General features: G+C 43.9%; 1 protein-coding gene across 1 annotated transcript in view; it reads right to left on the bottom strand.

Moving 5' to 3' along the window:
- Window positions 1–17,840, bottom strand: part of LOC306740464 (solute carrier family 12 member 2) — a gene marked incomplete at its 5' end in the record, with an annotated part of 19,823 nt that extends 1,983 nt beyond the window's left edge. The window contains 23 exons of the mRNA XM_079222620.1: window positions 2,208–2,294; window positions 2,413–2,524; window positions 2,865–2,984; window positions 3,814–3,954; window positions 4,031–4,110; window positions 4,352–4,458; window positions 5,305–5,445; window positions 5,528–5,639; window positions 6,462–6,561; window positions 6,702–6,857; window positions 8,264–8,365; window positions 8,450–8,573; window positions 9,138–9,245; window positions 10,361–10,509; window positions 11,047–11,131; window positions 11,514–11,641; window positions 11,743–11,851; window positions 12,555–12,665; window positions 12,768–12,907; window positions 13,224–13,319; window positions 14,186–14,261; window positions 14,443–14,568; window positions 17,418–17,840. Of these exons, the coding sequence (XP_079078746.1) occupies window positions 2,208–2,294; window positions 2,413–2,524; window positions 2,865–2,984; window positions 3,814–3,954; window positions 4,031–4,110; window positions 4,352–4,458; window positions 5,305–5,445; window positions 5,528–5,639; window positions 6,462–6,561; window positions 6,702–6,857; window positions 8,264–8,365; window positions 8,450–8,573; window positions 9,138–9,245; window positions 10,361–10,509; window positions 11,047–11,131; window positions 11,514–11,641; window positions 11,743–11,851; window positions 12,555–12,665; window positions 12,768–12,907; window positions 13,224–13,319; window positions 14,186–14,261; window positions 14,443–14,568; window positions 17,418–17,840 (2,933 nt within the window). The remainder of the gene's footprint in view (window positions 1–2,207; window positions 2,295–2,412; window positions 2,525–2,864; window positions 2,985–3,813; window positions 3,955–4,030; window positions 4,111–4,351; window positions 4,459–5,304; window positions 5,446–5,527; window positions 5,640–6,461; window positions 6,562–6,701; window positions 6,858–8,263; window positions 8,366–8,449; window positions 8,574–9,137; window positions 9,246–10,360; window positions 10,510–11,046; window positions 11,132–11,513; window positions 11,642–11,742; window positions 11,852–12,554; window positions 12,666–12,767; window positions 12,908–13,223; window positions 13,320–14,185; window positions 14,262–14,442; window positions 14,569–17,417) is intronic.
- Between the last annotated feature and the right edge of the window lie 941 nt (window positions 17,841–18,781).

Raw genomic sequence — 18,781 nt, 5'->3', positions numbered from 1 at the left:
TAGGTAGATAGGTGTGTAGGTAGGTAGGTGTGTAGGTAGGTAGGTAGGTAGGTAGGTAGGTGTGTAGGTAGGTAGGTAGGTAGGTGTGTAGGTAGGTAGATAGGTAGGTAGGTAGGTAGGTAGGTAGATAGGTAGGTGTGTAGGTAGGTAGGTAGGTAGGTAGGTGTGTAGGTAGGTAGGTAGGTAGGTAGGTAGGTAGGTGTGTAGGTAGGTAGGTAGATAGGTAGGTAGGTAGGTAGGTAGGTGTGTAGGTAGTTAGATAGGTAGGTAGGTAGGTAGGTAGGTAGGTAGGTAGGTGTGTAGGTAGGTAGGTAGGTAGGTAGGTGTGTAGGTAGGTAGGTAGGTAGGTAGATATGTAGGTAGGTAGGTAGGTAGATATGTAGGTAGGTAGGTAGGTAGATATGTAGGTAGGTAGGTAGGTAGATATGTAGGTAGGTAGGTAGGTAGATATGTAGGTAGGTAGGTAGGTAGATATGTAGGTAGGTAGGTAGATATGTAGGTAGGTAGGTAGGTAGGTAGATATGTAGGTAGGTAGGTAGGTAGATATGTAGGTAGGTAGGTAGATATGTAGGTAGGTAGGTAGATATGTAGGTAGGTAGGTAGGTAGATATGTAGGTAGGTAGGTAGGTAGGTAGATATGTAGGTAGGTAGATATGTAGGTAGGTAGGTAGGTAGATATGTAGGTAGGTAGGTAGGTAGGTAGATATGTAGGTAGGTAGGTAGGTAGGTAGATATGTAGGTAGGTAGGTAGATATGTAGGTAGGTAGGTAGGTAGGTAGATATGTAGGTAGGTAGGTAGATATGTAGGTAGGTAGGTAGGTAGATATGTAGGTAGGTAGGTAGGTAGATATGTAGGTAGGTAGGTAGATATGTAGGTAGGTAGATAGGTAGATATGTAGGTAGGTAGGTAGGTAGATATGTAGGTAGGTAGGTAGATATGTAGGTAGGTAGGTAGGTAGGTAGATATGTAGGTAGGTAGGTAGATATGTAGATATGTAGGTAGGTAGGTAGGTGTGTAGGTAGGTAGGTAGGTAGGTAGGTAGGTAGGTAGGTAGATATGTAGGTAGGTAGGTAGGTGTGTAGGTAGGTAGGTAGGTAGGTGTGTAGGTAGGTAGATAGGTAGTTAGGTAGGTAGATAGGTAGGTGTGTAGGTAGGTAGGTAGGTAGATAGGTGTGTAGGTAGGTAGGTGTGTAGGTAGGTAGGTGTGTAGGTAGGTAGATAGGTAGTTAGGTAGGTAGATAGGTAGGTAGGTAGGTAGATAGGTAGGTGTGTAGGTAGGTAGATAGGTAGGTAGGTAGGTAGATAGGTGTGTAGGTAGGTAGGTAGGTAGATAGGTGTGTAGGTAGGTAGGTGTGTAGGTAGGTAGATATGTAGGTAGGTAGGTAGGTAGGTAGGTGTGTAGGTAGGTAGATATGTAGATAGGTGTGTAGGTAGATAGGTGTGTAGGTAGGTAGATATGTAGGTAGGTAGGTAGGTAGGTAGGTGTGTAGGTAGGTAGATATGTAGGTAGGTAGGTAGGTAGGTAGGTGTGTAGGTAGGTAGATATGTAGGTAGGTAGATAGATAGATAGATAGATAGATAGATAGATAGATAGATAGGTAGGTAGGTGGATAGGTAGGTATGGTATTAATCCCGCAAGGGGAAATTTCCACAATAAAAAAATATAATTATATATTATTATAAATAATAATAACAGATTCAAGGGACACTTGGACAAAGAAGACACGATTATCTTGAATGACTTGAAATGGAGAGAAAGCAGCACAGAAACATTTGCATTACGTCACTACATGGGATGTAAAATCCAGAATGCGGCAAAAATAACCAGGATGTGTGTGTCCGTCTTCATGCAACAATACTTTGTAAGGGCAGTTGTACAAAGTGTGCGGTTAAGAAGTGTTTTTTTTCTCTAAAACTTCAATCTTGTTTTCCAACTTCTTCCATGAAGCTAATTTGCAAGATGCTATAATGTATTGTCAAGTATTTAAATTCACACACGTTGGCTTCAATTCTTTTAAAATATAATAATTTCACTGTTTTTTTGTATTTTTTATGAAATTATTTTTTGTTCCTTTCTACTTCATTTTTAACTGAAAGGAATGCTTTGATGTTTGTTCTTCATGCATTTGTAATGCATTGTTCTACCTGTACAGTTGTATGTCCAAGTTTAAATATGTATATATTTATACATCCGTCGGTGTCGTACTTGTGTTTCTTGGGTTTGGTGTTGATGTCTCCGAGGACGTGGATGTCCGAGTAGTCGATCCTGAACCTGCTGAGCAGCGTGGCCATGCTGCAGACACACACACACACACACACACACACACACACACACACACACATACGCAGGTCAACCTACAGGATGCATGTGTGTGTGTGAGTGTAAACATCGGGCGGCTGATGGGACTCACGCTCGGCGGTCGTGGTCGATGCGGTTGATCTTCCCGCCGATGAAGACGCGGATCCTGCAGTCGCCCCACTTGCTCCTGTTGGTCAGCAGGAAGGGAATCAGCAGCGTCAGCCCTGAGGACACACACACACACACACACACACACACACACACACACACACACACACACACACACACATGAAGCCTGAACCTGAAGCTTGAAGTGAAACATGATTAAAGTCTAGAGGAAAGCGTTGTGATCCCAAATAAAACAATAAATAAAAAAATGTGTCAAACTCCTTTTTGGGCTTCTACATTCAACACAAATGATAATGATTCAACTACTACTACTAATTAATAGATACTACTACTACAAATAATAGCATTACATGCTGAATAACATAAACAATTATAATGAATAATAACATAATAATAATAGTAATGAATTCATTATTGAAGGAACAAATGACCGACCTCCGTCGTCAAACAGCCACCAGACGTCGATGGTCCCTTTGCCCTGCTTCCTCTTGAACTGCTGGCTGGTCTCCAGCAGCCGCTGGTCGGCGAGGCTCAGGGGACACTTGGCCTCTGTGGCTGCTGATCACATGACACGCTCGTCACACAACTGCTAGCGGGGCTAAACTGCTAGCGCGGCTAAACTGCTAGCGGGGCTAAACTGCTAGCGGGGCGAAGCTGCTAGCTGGGCTAAACTGCTAGCGTGTCAGTCAGGATGTGTTCTCTCTGGTGCCAGAGAGAACACATCCTGACTGACACGCTAGCAGTTTAGCCCCGCTAGCAGGCTTTGTGCTAAACTAGGCTAAACATGTGCTGGAGCTTTCTCGTGCAGACTCATATATCAGGGTTCATACACATTCTGACCAATGGACTTCATGACTTTTCCATGACTTTAAACCAAATGTCCATTACAAACATTTAGTGAAATCTGGGTGTAAACAGTAAAAAGTGAGTAAATGTAGTATTTAAACTAACAATGAGAATACAGAGCATACAGTAAACCTTAAATGACTCAAATGAATGAGACAATAGTTTGATTAAAAGAATAAACATTTATATAGATGCCTGTATGTACGCCTGCTTATATTTTGAGTCTTTCTTTCTTTCTTTTAAAAGCATGAATTATTTCAAACTCAGCGTAAATGAACGTCATGAACACATGAATATAACACATTTACATGACTTTTACTAAACTTTTGGGATTTCATTTTTTTCAAGGACTTTTCCAGGCCTGGAAAAAAACATTTTAAAATTCAATGAGTTTTCCAGGTTCTCCATGACCGTAAGAACCCTGATATATATATATATATATATATATATATATATATATATATATATATATATATATATATATTGAACCTTTAGCACCATAACCATAACAAAACAGCAAAGAGACGGAGGCCCTCACCCCTCATGATGAGCGGGGTGCTCTGGCTGCTGGTGGTCTTTGACGGACAGGAGTCGGAGTCGGAGTCTTTGGTCAGAATGACGGAGACCACCACCTCCTTCTCGCCGGCCGGCGGCTTCTCGTGGGACGTCAGAATCTCGTCTGCGGGGACAAACGGGCACATGCGGCTTACTGCCGGCGGACAGGCGGCCGGACAGGCGCGAGGAAGACGGCCTACCTTGCCCCTGGATGTGGGAGACGTCCAGGCCGTCCCGCAGGCGGAGGATGGCCACTCCGAACTGCAGGTCGAAGGCGTCGCTGGAACACAGAGCATCCAACTTCACTGTCGGTGTTCATCCGACCAGGACAACAAAAAGTGTTTTTTATAAATGGCCTTTGATATATATATATATATATGTATATATGTATATATATATATATATATATTTAAACTGGCATCGTTTCTGAAGCCGCAGCACGATTCTCCGGATGGGAATATTTGTCCCTTGTTGGCCACCGTACATGGTCTCTCGGCTGTATGAGAAGAGCAGGTTCTTACTGTATGGTGTTGATGTAGATCTCCACATCCCGCATGTCTCCATCGCTCCAGTTGTTCTTGAAACCCATGACCAGCGTGTTGGGCTTCAGGCGACCCAAACCCACAGCCTGCACACCAGAGAACAAGGAGGTGACCATTCATTTATATTTCATTTTTAATATTTTTTTATTTGTATTATTACATTGTTTTACTTTGTATTTATTTTCTTTATATTTTTCTATATAAATGTTTTTCTTTTAATTCTTTAATATCTTTTATTTTGTCATTGTCATTTTTAATTTTATAAAAAAAGAACAGAATTTTGTATTTTTTTAATTTAAATGTTTTCTAATTAAAAAAAATATTTTGCATATACATATATTTTTAGTCATATATTTCAAATTGTACTTATTTTTTATTTTAATGTATATATCAAAGTAAAAAATAACTTATTTTTCTCTGATTAAAATCTGATTTTCATAAGTTTTTTTTACTTTAATGAAGGCGGTTTGGTTTAAAATAAAGCCAGATTGGGTTTTTATTACCCCACAATAAACAAACATAATTAAGTAAAACAACACAATAAAAACAATAACAAAACTGGAAATAAAATCTAAAATCAAGTCTTCAGGAACAGAAAGTAAACCTATTGATGAATCCAGCGTGAACAGTGTGCAGGACTTTGGATCCCTGAGGAACGGGTTCCTTAGAGGGTTCCTCAGAGGGTTCCTCAGAGGGTTCCTCAGAGGGTTCCTCAGCGGGTTCCTTAGAGGGTTCCTCAGAGGGTTCCTCAGAGGGTTCCTCAGAGGGTCCCTCAGAGGGTTCCTCATCGGGTTCCTCAGAGGGTTCCTCAGAGGGTTCCTCAGAGGGTTCCTCAGAGGGTCCCTCAGAGGGTTCCTTAGAGGGTTCCTCATCGGGTTCCTCAGAGGGTTCCTTAGAGGGTTCCTCAGAGGGTTCCTCAGCGGGTTCCGTACCTGCATGAGGAACTGCGCCCCGTGCCTCAGGTTGTCAGAGAACACGTGGGTGTAGAAGGCCTTGAGGCGCTTCTTGTTGAGCCAGCGTTGGCAGCGGCCGTGCTCCAGAGACACCTCCTTCAGGTTGGGCCGCCGGCTCACCTGCACACAGAGAGACGCACAGCGTGACGGGGCCGCCGGTGAGCGGCGGGGAGAGAACGTGCCGCGCTCACCGCCTCCGTACCGTCCTGACGTGGGCGCACACCATGAGGCCCACGTTCTTGGTGAAGGAATGGACCAGCTGCAGCAGGGCGGGGCGCGCGTTTGGATAACCGGCCAGCACCAAACACTGAGGCCTGAAAACCACACGGTGACATCATCAGAGGGAGCGATGACATCACGAGAGGGAGCATGGATGCATGGATGATGGATGCATGGCTGCATGGATGATGGATGCATGGATGGATGCATGGATGATGGATGCTTGGATGGATGCATGGATGCTTGGATGGATGGATGCATGGATGATGGATGCTTGGATGGATGATGGATGCTTGGATGGATGGATGCATGGATGAATGGATGGATGGATGCATGGATGATGGATGCTTGGATGGATGGATGCATGGATGGAGGCATGGATGGATGGATGGATGGGTGCATGGATGGAGGCATTGATGGATGGATGATAGATGGATGGATGCATGGATAGATGGATGGATGGATGATAGATGGATGGGTGCATGGATGGAGGCATTGATGGATGGATGCATGGATAGATGGATGGATGCATGGATAGATGGATGGATGGATGATAGATGGATGGGTGCATGGATTGATAGAGAAATGGGTGGATGGATAGGTGGATAGAGGCATTGATGGATAGATGGGGAATGTATTTCGCTACAGCAGAATTTATACATACAGGTAAGCAATAAAATAGGATAAGAATTAAGATAAAATATTCCTTTATTCATCGCCAGAGGAAGATGGGTCTATAAAACTAAATCAAGAATAAAAAGGAGAAACCATACATTAGCATTTAGAGACAGAAATGACAAGGAAAAGGAACAGTGGCGTGATAAATTTACCCTTAGCTAATTCTGATTATTATGGAGATAATATCGTACATTATTTAGGTCGTTATAATCGTGACAATAAGTTTTCATATGGCTGACCTGAAGTTTTTGACGTGGTCCTCGACTCCGGTGAGGTTCATGCAGTGAGTCAGAGCCTGGTTGTAGATCAGAGCCTGAGTGGACGAGCCCCAGTTCACGTCTACAGGAAACACACACACACACACACACACACACACACACACACACACACACACAGTTATAGCAGTGGAGATGAAGGCCCGTCTCACTGTCTTCAGCCAGCAGAAATGAAGACGAGCGATGAGAAGGTGAAGTCCTCACCGGGCTTCTTGTAGCTGACGTAGATGTAGAGCGCGAGGACGATGAGCAGCGTGACCAGCGCCGCCCACCAGTTGATGACGAACATCACCACGCAGCACAGGATGGCCCCGGCCAGAGACACCCACTTGTTGTAGTACTTGAAGCTGGGGCGCCACCCTGTGGCGGAAGAGAGACGCTCTGATGTTATGGGATGAAACAGACCGATGCAGCGAGAAAATTATGGATGTTTTAGGCAGAAACAACGTTTTGGAGTTTTAGCTACGAGATAGAGGTCAATGCCTGGACATTTGTCTTGAATTGTAAGTAGTGAATATCAATATTTATGGTTCAAGGGCAGCTCAAGCGGCGAAAATATACGTGTTCCCAATTAAAGTTTTATTATACACATGCCTCGAGCAGGTGTTGTCGTACTCTGAAGGTCATCGTTCAGTAATCAACAACGATGGCGCTTGAGTCCCCTCGAGGGACAGAGTTAGATAATAAATACCTCACAAAGGATGCTGTATTGAATACCAGGTGCATCAACAGGAGTGGAACCATGTGACGTTTCTTTGGTCATCCTGAACCCGACAGGACGAAGGAAAGAAACGTCGAGACCTTTTCAGGTCAACTGACGTCTAGAAGTCAATTCATGGCCTCTGATCAACCTCATCCGTTATCAGGACTGAATATCTGAGCACATGGTCATGCACACACATTTATTCTGCTATTCCTACCAATATGATGATGTTGTGTTTGGACATTCTCATTCTACACTGAGACATACAGGATGAAGATGATCTCATTGAGGTGTCAGGAGCCTTCTGTGGACTTTCATACAGCACACTCAGAACTTGAGACTCAATCTGGGTTTTTACTGCCTGTTGAGCACCAACCATCTGGCCCAGTGGTCCCCAACCAGAAAGAATGAATGAACAAAACGTTGATTTATTTAGAAAATGACCGGATACATCCGTCTGTCCGTCTGGACGCTCGTCTCGGCCACGTGACACCGTTCCCCCAAAGATGAAGCTCACAAGCGAGTAAAAATGAGTAAAAAAGAGTAAATAAAACGGCGTGTTTAGAGCTTCTTTAGAAAGAGGAAAAGACCCAATGATGAGACAGAAGAAGAAGAAAGCTGCATTTAAAAGACGATATCAGGAGTTCTACTTCAAATACGGGTTTATGGCATAATATGGTGATAATTCAGAATAATGGTGAGTTGTATTTTTTTATGTATTTTTCATTTTATATCGTCATATTTACACCTCGAAGGCCGGTGCGTGAAAATATTGTTTCACACGAGGTGTAAAAAGGCATCAGTTTGCAGAGATGCTTGCCCAACAGAGGAGTACTTTTAAACATAATGAAAGACTTGGAATCAACAGGTTATTGGTATTGGCGAAGTTAAACAAGTCCACCACGGTTACTGTATGTTAATCTGAATATGCACGGCTGCAAGTCAATTGGAATATTCATTTTCATCAGCCATGCAGAGAGCGAAAGAGGAATATAGTCTTTAATTCTGAACAATGGTACGGGAACGTAGTGAATGAAAGCGGGCGGTGGTCTGCACGCTTTACCTGGAGAGTTGGCCAAGGAGGCGTGGAACACGGAGAAGTTGATCAGAGCGTACGAGGCCAGGAAGAAGTTGGAGATGATCGGAGCGATGATGTTCAGCTGCGCTGGGAGGCGAAACCACAACAAGAGGTTCAAGACTCAAGAAGCTGCCGCTGTATTAAAGGCGCGGTTAGTGTTCGGAGCCTCACCGATGAGGATGAAGGCGAGGCCGATGCCGAAGGTCAGCACGTAGCCGCGGAGAGGCTCGTTGTTCTTCCCATAACCCTTTGCAAACATACCCAGCCCCGGATAGATGTTGTCTTTGCACAGCGCCTACAAGCACAGGAAGAGGGGTGACATCTTGGGAATTATCGCCTCCCGTTTGTTTGTAAGAGGCAGTTTATCCATCCACGTCCAAAACGTCATCACTTCATTTCATCCTATGAGACATTTATGTCAAATCGTCATAATTAGCATGTGGCTAAAAGTGCCAGTGGAGAGATCACATTGACCTTTGACCCCCAAATTATCATCAGTTCATCCTTTAGTCCAAGTGGACGTGTGTGCCAAATTTGAAGAAGTTCCCTCGTGGCGTTCCTGAGATATGAGAAAGGATGGACGAGCTGATGGGCTAAAAACTAAACTACACTCAAGAGGGCCGTGAGATGCAATTGAAAGCTTCTTTTTTTTGTGAGTAAATTGACCTTGAGTCTTTGTTCTCAAACAAAATGTATTTCTTTTATTAATCAATGGCTTCACAAAAATACCCATTCGTTACTCATTCATTCAGTATGTTAAGGTACGACTGATGTGTTGAATGTATATTTATTGTCAGAGGTTATATTTGTGTTGTTGTTGTTGTTGTTTGTTTTGTAAATAAAGATTCACATTTCTGACCTGGAAGACTTTGGGCGCGCTGACCAGCGAGGCCAGAGCCGACGACAGAGTGGCGGAAAAGATCCCTGCGGAGATCAGAGGACCGAAGCCCGACACCAGACCCATCACCTGGACACACACACACACACACACACACACACACACACACACACACACACACACACACACACACACAGAGTCTTTACAATTGTGAAGGTACATATGATGGATTAAATGTAAAAGAAACAAACAAAGGACTTTCACCCAGGAGGCAGCTGTTCGCGTCCCGTGAGAAACCAAAAGTCAACACTGAATCATTTTACCGTCGCTTTTATTATGAAACATACTTTACTTTACTCACGCAGTTATATTACGTGACTTTACTTGTTTCAGCTCAAACCAGGTCGTTCTGTTGCAGAAGTAGAGCTTAACACTAAGTCGACTCATGTCGGAACTTTATTTTGAAAAGACAGTGTCATGACACTGTTATAACCACTGAGGTTTATTTTGAAAAGACAGTAAATGCATGTAACAAAAGTCCCAAACTGAATGTTAATGTGTATTAAAATTATTACTTCTCAGAATTTGTATTTCGTTTTGTGTCTCGGACACAATCTGCCTTCAGGGTTATTGTTTACAACCTCAATCATTCCACAGATTTGAACTTGAATGATGATGAAAATCATCACATATCATATTATTTGTATTACTGACTGAACTGAAGGAAGCTCCGTTCTCAAACAGGAACACCTGCCAAAAATAATAATCAAAATAATAATAACAATGATAATATAATATAAGTCATAAATGAGAGGACGAGAAATTTGTTCACATCTGCTTAAAAAACAGATCAGAACGTAACAAAGAATCCTAATAAAACAAGAGTGTGTGTGTGTGTGTGTGTGTGTGTGTGTGTGTGTGTGTGTGTGTGTGTGTGTGTGTGTAGGTGGATGTATTCAATGCTCTCATTCAGCTCTGGCTCCAACCAGCGAGAACCTTGTGACTCAAAACAACAGTCGCTATTATCACTGCTGCACTTTGTGTGTCTCTCTCACACACACACACACACACACACACACACACACACACACACACACACACACACACACACACACACACACACACACACATCTTGTATGACAACATGCAGAAAAACGAGCAGCAGTACAACAGAACCTGCAGGTGGTATGTATGTATTCAACGAGCAGGAGTGCGTAGCCTCCTCGTCATTCTGGGTCCCGTACCTGGAAGTCGTTCATCAGGCCGTACTGGCAGCCGCCCTCCTTGCAGATGGAGAAGTCGTATCCCAGCGTGCAGGCGGCGTCGGTGCAGTTCACCGTGTCGCTCACCGTGTCGTTGTGGTCGCCGGTGGCGTCCCGCACGATGCAGGAGCCTGCAGGTGGAGAAAAGAAACGCACACTCTGAGGACTTGCAACGACAGCAGAGCATCGTTGTTTTGTTTGGGGGGGTTGTTGGGTTTAGTTTGGTTGCTGCACCATTTAGCATCCCTACAGAACATGTACCACTCAGCGATGATCTCACACCACTGATTATGCACTTTCTTTTATTTCTTTAGCTTCAATGAAAATGAACCTTTTAAAGCCACAACATGTCCTGAAGCTGTGACTCAGATGTGAACAAACTATTCTGCATCCATTTTCATAATGATGCTCATTTTTGTTTCATGTTTTTTACAAAATCAAAAGATGTACTGAAGGAATGCACGACGTTGTTTAGTCTCACCATGTTTTCTTGTGGACACGACTGCATTTCATTGTGAAATGACATTGAATCCTTACAAAAAGTTGCCAAAATGTAACTGTACATCACATTGGGTTTGCCAGACTCCAACTGTAGTCAACAAGAAACAAATATCCAAGAATCCAGGAAAGCTCAACCGATTGAATGCTAAACAGGTGTACAGGTGTACCTGCAGAGATGGTGATAACCACATAGGTGATGCCGGTGATGAGGATGGCGAGCAGAGTTCCTTTAGGGATCGCTGATGCAGGGTCCTAAAGAAGGAGAGGAGATTAAGTTTACCGTGAGCCTCAAGCAGCGGACATACTTGACACCAAGCTGACTCTCAAGGTCAGACTGAACATCAAGGATGCTACGCTGTTGAATCCCACTGAAGGACTGTTCAGTGTCCAAGACTGACGATTAGAGGGGATAGATGATATGTGAACACTGTGTTTCCTGTCGTCTGATTTGGAAACAAGGAAAAGTTCAGTTACTTCACATCAGCAGTCCAACAAAATCTGCCAATGGAGTTGCTGAGTCTTCACTCATATTAGATGTGCAAGGTCTTATTCATCAGGTTGCTCCGACCTTCGTCAGTGAAATCCGGTCATAAACCGTCAATGAACCCTATGAAATGCAAAGACTGGAGCTCACCGTCAGGTCCCCGGAGATGTTGGCTCCGGCGAGGATCCCGGTGGCCGCGGGAAAGAAAATGGCGAACATCGAGAAGAACGACTCCTCTTCTCTGAAGTCCGGACCCAGGTTCTCTAAAAAGATGGCGGCTGTAGAAGGAGAGAGGCCAACCGAAGACACATTTGGGTGATCATTTAAATTCAAAGTCAAAGCCAAAAGTTTGGATCAAACAAAGAGAGCGCAGACTGACAGTTGTAGCCGAAGAATCCTTTTGGCTCTTTGCTTTCCACCGTAATGAGGCTTCCTATGAAGTAGTTTGCGATGGCGGCCAGCAGGATCACCAAGAGGACGATCTGAGCCTGATGGGCAGAAACACACAGAGGAACCCTGAGAGATTTGGATTTTGCAACAGATAAAATGAACCCTTTACGAGGAAGAACATTAGCTGATGTGTTTGCTCTCCTTTAGAATCCCTGATTTAGAGTCCTGATTGTGACTCTCAGATCAAATGCACAAATTATTTTCACACTTCTGCGATCCTAACTAAGTTAAAGTGGCACATAGCGCGCTCATACTCACCTCTTGGGTAATTGATCGTCTTATAGCAGGACCGTTGGGACGAGAGCCTGATGCAAACGTCCTTCTTTCTGCAGGCATTTGGTCATAAACTAAAATATGAGGCAGTTTTAACATGTAGACTAAATGAAAAGCCAGAAGATCACCAACCTTTAATAAAAAAGGCATCCTGAGGGGAATAGGAATATGTCTGAACCAAGTTGAATGGCACTCATCCAATAGTTGTAGAGGCAAACTACTAACGTGAATGTCAGGGAATCAACAGAGTCAGTAGGATTCATCCTCTGGGGACCATGATTCTTTGTACAAAATATAATCTTAATCCATCCAAAATATGTAGAGATGTTTCCTTGACCAAAGACAGGCTGTGACGTGTGCGGGGCCTCAAAGGTTTGATACAAGCATCACGTGTCCGTCTTTGAGGTGTCAGCAGAGGATTCTGGGTGTTCACAGCTTCCTGTTGTCTTTTGGATTCCCAGTACCTACCTTGGCTTCCCACTCCATTCCAGCCACAGAGATGCCCAGCAGCAGGATGACGGTCAGAGTCCCGACGATGCGAATGTCGTTGAGCTCATCGGTCATCAGGGCGTCGACATCCTGCAACCAACAACCAGACGGAGCGAGATCGGCGTCAGAATCGCTGCTCGATAGACGGGACGGACCAACGCTTTGAGTGTTTACGACCAAAGTGTTTCTCACGCTGAGCATCTCCACGACCGTCTCCGCGAAGCCCACGACGTACATGGCCACGGCCACGGCGTTGGCGAAGGCGAAGATGAGGCCGATGGAGCCTCCGAACTCCGGCCCCAGGCTCCTGGAGATCAGGTAGTACGCTCCTCCTGGACAGCAGTGATAGTGAGCATTGGTGCTGGTTAACTAGAGTGTCGTTCATTTAAAGTAATTACTTTCAAAGGACTCATTGAAAACATTGGTACAAGTTTCCCTGAGCCTGCATGTGTGCAGCTGGAGCTGTTACTTCAAATATGTTTGGGATCCCGTAGTTTCTGCTGATTTCTGATAAAAATCTGAATATGTTTTATATCCCCTCAAAACGTCATTGAGAATGCATTTTAGTTTTTCAGGAAAGCAGGTTGATAAACAAAGAAACTCTCCCCACTCGTCAGAGAACGCTTTCAAAGTAGAGAGCTGACTCACCTCCTCGTACGAAGCCGTTGGTTGCTATGGCAGAAGTCGACAGACCGGTGATGGTGGTGACCACAGTGGCCATCAGAATGATCGCAATGGTGAGTCCTGTTGCACACGAACACAACAATGTGTAGAAGTTCATGCTTCATGTGTTAAAGCTGCATTCTTTCTCCTGACCACCAGGGGGCGACTCCTCTGGTTGTATAGAAGTCTATGCTTCATGTGTTAAAGCTGCATTCTCTCTCCTGACCATCAGGGGGCGACTCCTCTGGTTGTATATAAGTATATGCTTCATGTGTTAAAGCTGCATTCTCTCTCCTGACCACCAGGGGGCGACTCCTCTGGTTGTATAGAAGTCTATGCTTCATGTGTTAAAGCTGCATTCTCTCTCCTGACCATCAGGGGGCGACTCCTCTGGTTGTATAGAAGTCTATGCTTCATGTGTTAAAGCTGCATTCTCTCTCCTGACCACCAGGGGGCGACTCCTCTGGTTGTATAGAAGTCTATGCTTCATGTGTTAAAGCTGCATTCTCTCTCCTGACCACCAGGGGGCGACTCCTCTGGTTGTATAGAAGTCTATGCTTCATGTGTTAAAGCTGCATTCTCTCTCCTGACCACCAGGGGGCGACTCCTCTGGTTGTATAGAAGTCTATTCTTCATGTGTTAAAGCTGCATTCTCTCTCCTGACCACCAGGGGGCGACTCCTCTGGTTGTATAGAAGTCTATTCTTCATGTGTTAAAGCTGCATTCTCTCTCCTGACCACCAGGGGGCGACTCCTCTGGTTGTATACATTGTGTACATTAGGCTCTGTGAGTAGCTCTAGCTCATTGATTTGGACAAAGCAGAAGATATGTTAGAAAACAAGATCTTTTTACTTATTAGTACATTCCTTGTTGGTTTTGGTATTTTATCCTTTAAGTACTTTAAGTACAAAGTAATACATCTACTACTTTGTCTCATTTGCACCAACCGATTCCAGCCTGTCCAACGATCCAGGACATTCTAATGAAGAGCATCACACCCCAGATGTTCAGCATGCAGCGGATCTGCAACGCACACACACACACACACACACACACACACACACACACACACACACACACACACACACACACACACACACACACACACACACACACACACACACACACACACACACACATACACATATGAGACATGTATTTGATGGGATCCCAATAGAGGAATATTCTTGAGCAGAACACTCACCAAGACTCCTTTGACCCAACCGAACTTGACGGTTCCTCCTTTCGCCTCCTTGGCCCTCAGCGCCGCCGCCGCCTCCTCAGCCGCCGACGGCTCTTCTCCATTGGCCAGACCGTCTTCAAACGGATCCTGACAACCAATCACAGCCAAGAGGGGAAAGGTTCTCAATACCAAGTACACAAGTACAGACTTGTGTACTTTTGGAGTTTAGACTCTAAAGGACGCAGGACGTCTTTCTGACAACGCTGCTTTTTTCGCACTGGTTTCACAGACATACACATATAATTGCATATATTGTGTGTATAAATATGTATTTTATATATCTTATATATATACATATATATATATATATACAGATACACATATAATTGTATATATTATATATATTATATATGTATTATATATACAGATACACATATAAATGTATATATTGTGTGTATAAATATGTATTTTATATATCTTATATATATACATATATATATATATATATATATATATATATATATATATATATATATATATACAGATACACATATAATTGTATATAGTATATATAATATATATGTATTATATATACAGATACACATATAATTGTGTATATATTGTGTTTATAAACATTTATATTATTTATATTTTATGTGTGTATATATTATATATATAAACATAACACAATATACATACAATTATGTGTCTATCTGTATAGATGTGTGTTATTATTATATATTGTGATACTTATAACTGCAAACAATTCGGTCAAAAGTAAAAAGACACCGCTGCACGATGAAGTTAAATTTATAAATCTAAATTAAGTTATAAATCTTCACCTTTCCCTCAGTCAAACTGATGGAACGTTGCTGTGAATACATAATAAATAATACAAATTGCTCGTTCGACCCTCCAAACAGAATTATATCTCATGTTTAACCAGCGGATCATTTCAAAAAGTCCTGCCGGGATCAGGCTCCTCTCGGCGGCAGCAGAGCGCTGACGGCCCGGTGCGGCGGGACTCCTCCGACAAGTCTCTTCCGATGCATCCTGGGTAAAATGGGCGTTTCATGTCACATCCGGGCATTTGGACCGTGCTTGGCTCGATGCAGACGTTTGAAACGAAACCATAACTCTCGGGCTGCGACCAAGAACACATATAGAGAAACGGCCACGGACGGGTGAGTACTGAGTAGCAGAGGAGGAGCACTAACCTGAAGCCATGCATGCATGCATGCATGCATGCATGCATGCATGCATTTAGTTCATGCAGCGAACAACGTTTGTTCTGGTAACTTGTGATGAGTTCACTTCCCAGTCCTTTACTGGTGTTTCAGGCTGTTGAGCAGCTCGTTGTTCTCCTCAAATTAAAAACATAACTCAGCACTGATCACCGCAAGTCCATCGCCGTCATACGATTTATTAACTGCATTTTAACAAGTAAACCACCATAATAACTGCTTCACTCTTGACGCACTTTGAGTGAAACGGGAGGCAAAGCTCACGCGACCAAAACAGGAAATATACAGGAAGTCAATATGCAAAGGCTACAAGCTGAACTTTACTCTCTCAGAGCTGAAGACAGTGACCATGACACTGCCCACCCATGACTCATGTTTAATGCATCCTATGCATACTGTGTATACTGGGTATACTATACTATGCATACTGTGTATACTATGTGTATACTGGGTATACTATACTATGTATACTGTGTATACTATATGTATACTGTGTATACTATACTATGCATACTGTGTATACTATATGTATACTGTGTATACTATACTATGCATACTGTGTATACTATATGTATACTGGGTATACTATACTATGCATACTGTGTATACTATATGTATACTGGGTATACTATACTATGCATATTGTGTATACTATATGTATACTGGGTATACTATACTATGCATACTGTGTATACTATATGTATACTGTGTATACTATACTATGCATACTGTGTATACTATATGTATACTGGGTATACTATACTATGCATACTGTGTATACTATATGTATACTGGGTCGTGCACTCGAGTTCTACGTCCGGCTGCAACAATACTTTTACTGCTGCGTCATCGATGCACAATGCAGGTCTGTGTCAGGACACCTAGCGATCTGAGGAGTGGGCGCGTGGCGAGGGTCATGAGAGGCACCATTGTGTGTGTGTGTGTGTGTGTGTGTGTGTGTGTGTGTGTGTGTGCGTGTGCGTGCGTGCGTGTGCGTGTGTGTTGGGGTCAAGCCTCCAGTGATGTCACTGATCCCACTCAGAGTCTCTGTGTCACATTGTGCGTCTGAGTCTTTAAATGAATGGAATGAAATCATAAACGACCAAAGCGCGCAGACACTCCATCCATGTTCCTGCAGCTGTTTGAGCTCTTTAGTGACTTTAATAATAATTACAGGAACTCATCGTACAACAATACTTACTTACTACTACTACACATTATGAAGGCGTGACTTTTACTGGCAATGACGTGTTATAAAGGGAAATAACTAAACGATATCAACATGAAACTTCCCCAGTTGATTCACTACATTAAGAGAATTCATTTTTATTTGAGTTTTTTGAAATATTATGTTTAAATATGCAAATGAGGAATTATATTATGTAAATTTCCAGAACATAAATCTGAACTTTGGATACATGTAATACATTCTTGTTGTATGTTGTTGACATATTAGAGTCAACAGTTCGTACAGAAGACATGTTGGATGTCTCTTTGTTTCACTTCATAAATCAGAAAATACTGTCAACAGACATTAACAAAATCTATTTCCTCCCTGTTTTTATTAATAAATGTAGTATAAATGAGTTTATGAATGCGTTGTGAACAAACCCTCAGAATATATAGGAGTGAAAGAGTAAAGTGTGGTGATGTAAGAGCTGCTGAAGTGGAGATTTCTGGACCAGAAACTCACATTGGAACATGTTGAAGTTATTGTTAGTGATGAAAACATATATTTTTACTATATTTTACTTTGTCGAGTTCATCGTGGAGCTCCGACAGCGACGGCCGGGTCAGCTTCTCCCCGAGGGTCGCGGCGGTGTGCCGGTAGAAGTCGATGTTGGGCACGGCGTCGATGGTGTTGTGTCCGAAGGTCCTCATGTAGTAGGTGTTGGAGTGGCTGTCGGAGATGTGCGTGTGTCCCGTGCCCGTCGAGTGGAGGCTGACCGAGTCGCTCCGCGCCGCGTCCGGGTCGTGGGACACATCCGGCGGCAGGCCGATGTCCATGGCGCTGCCCAGCGCCACCGAATCCAGGAACCCCACCACCCGGAACCGGCTTTTGGACTCCTCGGGTGGCTTGGAGCCGTCGCTGGAGGCCGCCTCCGTCACCACGTCCACCTGGAAGCGGCTCTGCGGGGAGCCGCCGCTCTTTAACGACGGCTTCGGTCCCGACATGTCCGCCGCGGAGAGAGTCGCTGATGCACCGGGAGACACTAACGGTTACCGGGAAATAAACACCTGCTCCAAAAGAAAGCCTGCGGGGAAGTCCGGCCAGCAGCGCCGCAGCATTGAGACACACAGCGAGAAGTCACGAACCGGCCCAGAGGGAACTTTACTCTTCTGGAGGCGCCAAACCATCTGTGCGTAATGTGCGTAAAGGACACCCAACTCTCTCTCTCTCTCTCTCTCTCTCTCTCTCTCTCTCTCTCTCTCTCTTTCTCTCTCTCTCTCTCTCTCTCTCTCTCTCTCTTTCTCTCTCGCGCACTCTCTCTCTCTCTCTCTCTCTCTCACTCTCTCTCTCTCTCTCTCTCTATGTGTCCATCTGTCCATCCATCCACGAGTTGGCGAGCGGGTCGTCCCCTCAGATGGACTCAAACGGTCTATTGTCATCTCTCTCTCTCTCTCTCTCTCTCTCTCCTCCTTCCTCCTGGACTCTCGAGACATCCCAGCATGTCGGGAACACGGCGGAGAGGAGGAAGAGGAGGGGGGAGAAGTGATAGCTCGGTGTCCATTACGCACCAAACTTTGGCACGCGTCCTGGCGCATCAGAAAAAAAAGAGAGGAAGAGACAAGGAGGACTCTCGTAAAGATGAGAGGAGGTCAGAGAAGTTAGCTCATAAAGTTTAGACCACGTGAACACGTGTCTGTGTAATGAGTGAACCCACTGCGCATGCTCTGACTGAGAACTACAAACACACTTCCAAAAGCTGCAGAAATCTCAACAAAGAGAAGCACTTGACATAAAACTATCAGAAATATAAACGTTAAACCACGTGTGTGTGTGTGTGTGTGTGTGTGTGTGTGTGTGTGTGTGTGTGTGTGTGTGTGTGTGTGTGTGTGTGTGTGGTTGCATCATAAAACAAAGAGATTTGTCATCAATGCTGGTGACACAATGT

The sequence above is a fragment of the Taurulus bubalis genome, assembly GCF_910589615.1.
Source record: "Taurulus bubalis genome assembly, chromosome: 8".
Taxonomy (NCBI): Eukaryota; Metazoa; Chordata; class Actinopteri; order Perciformes; family Cottidae; genus Taurulus; species Taurulus bubalis.
The sequence above is the reverse complement of the archived record's forward strand: the minus strand, read 5'-3'. Positions and strand labels throughout refer to the sequence as shown.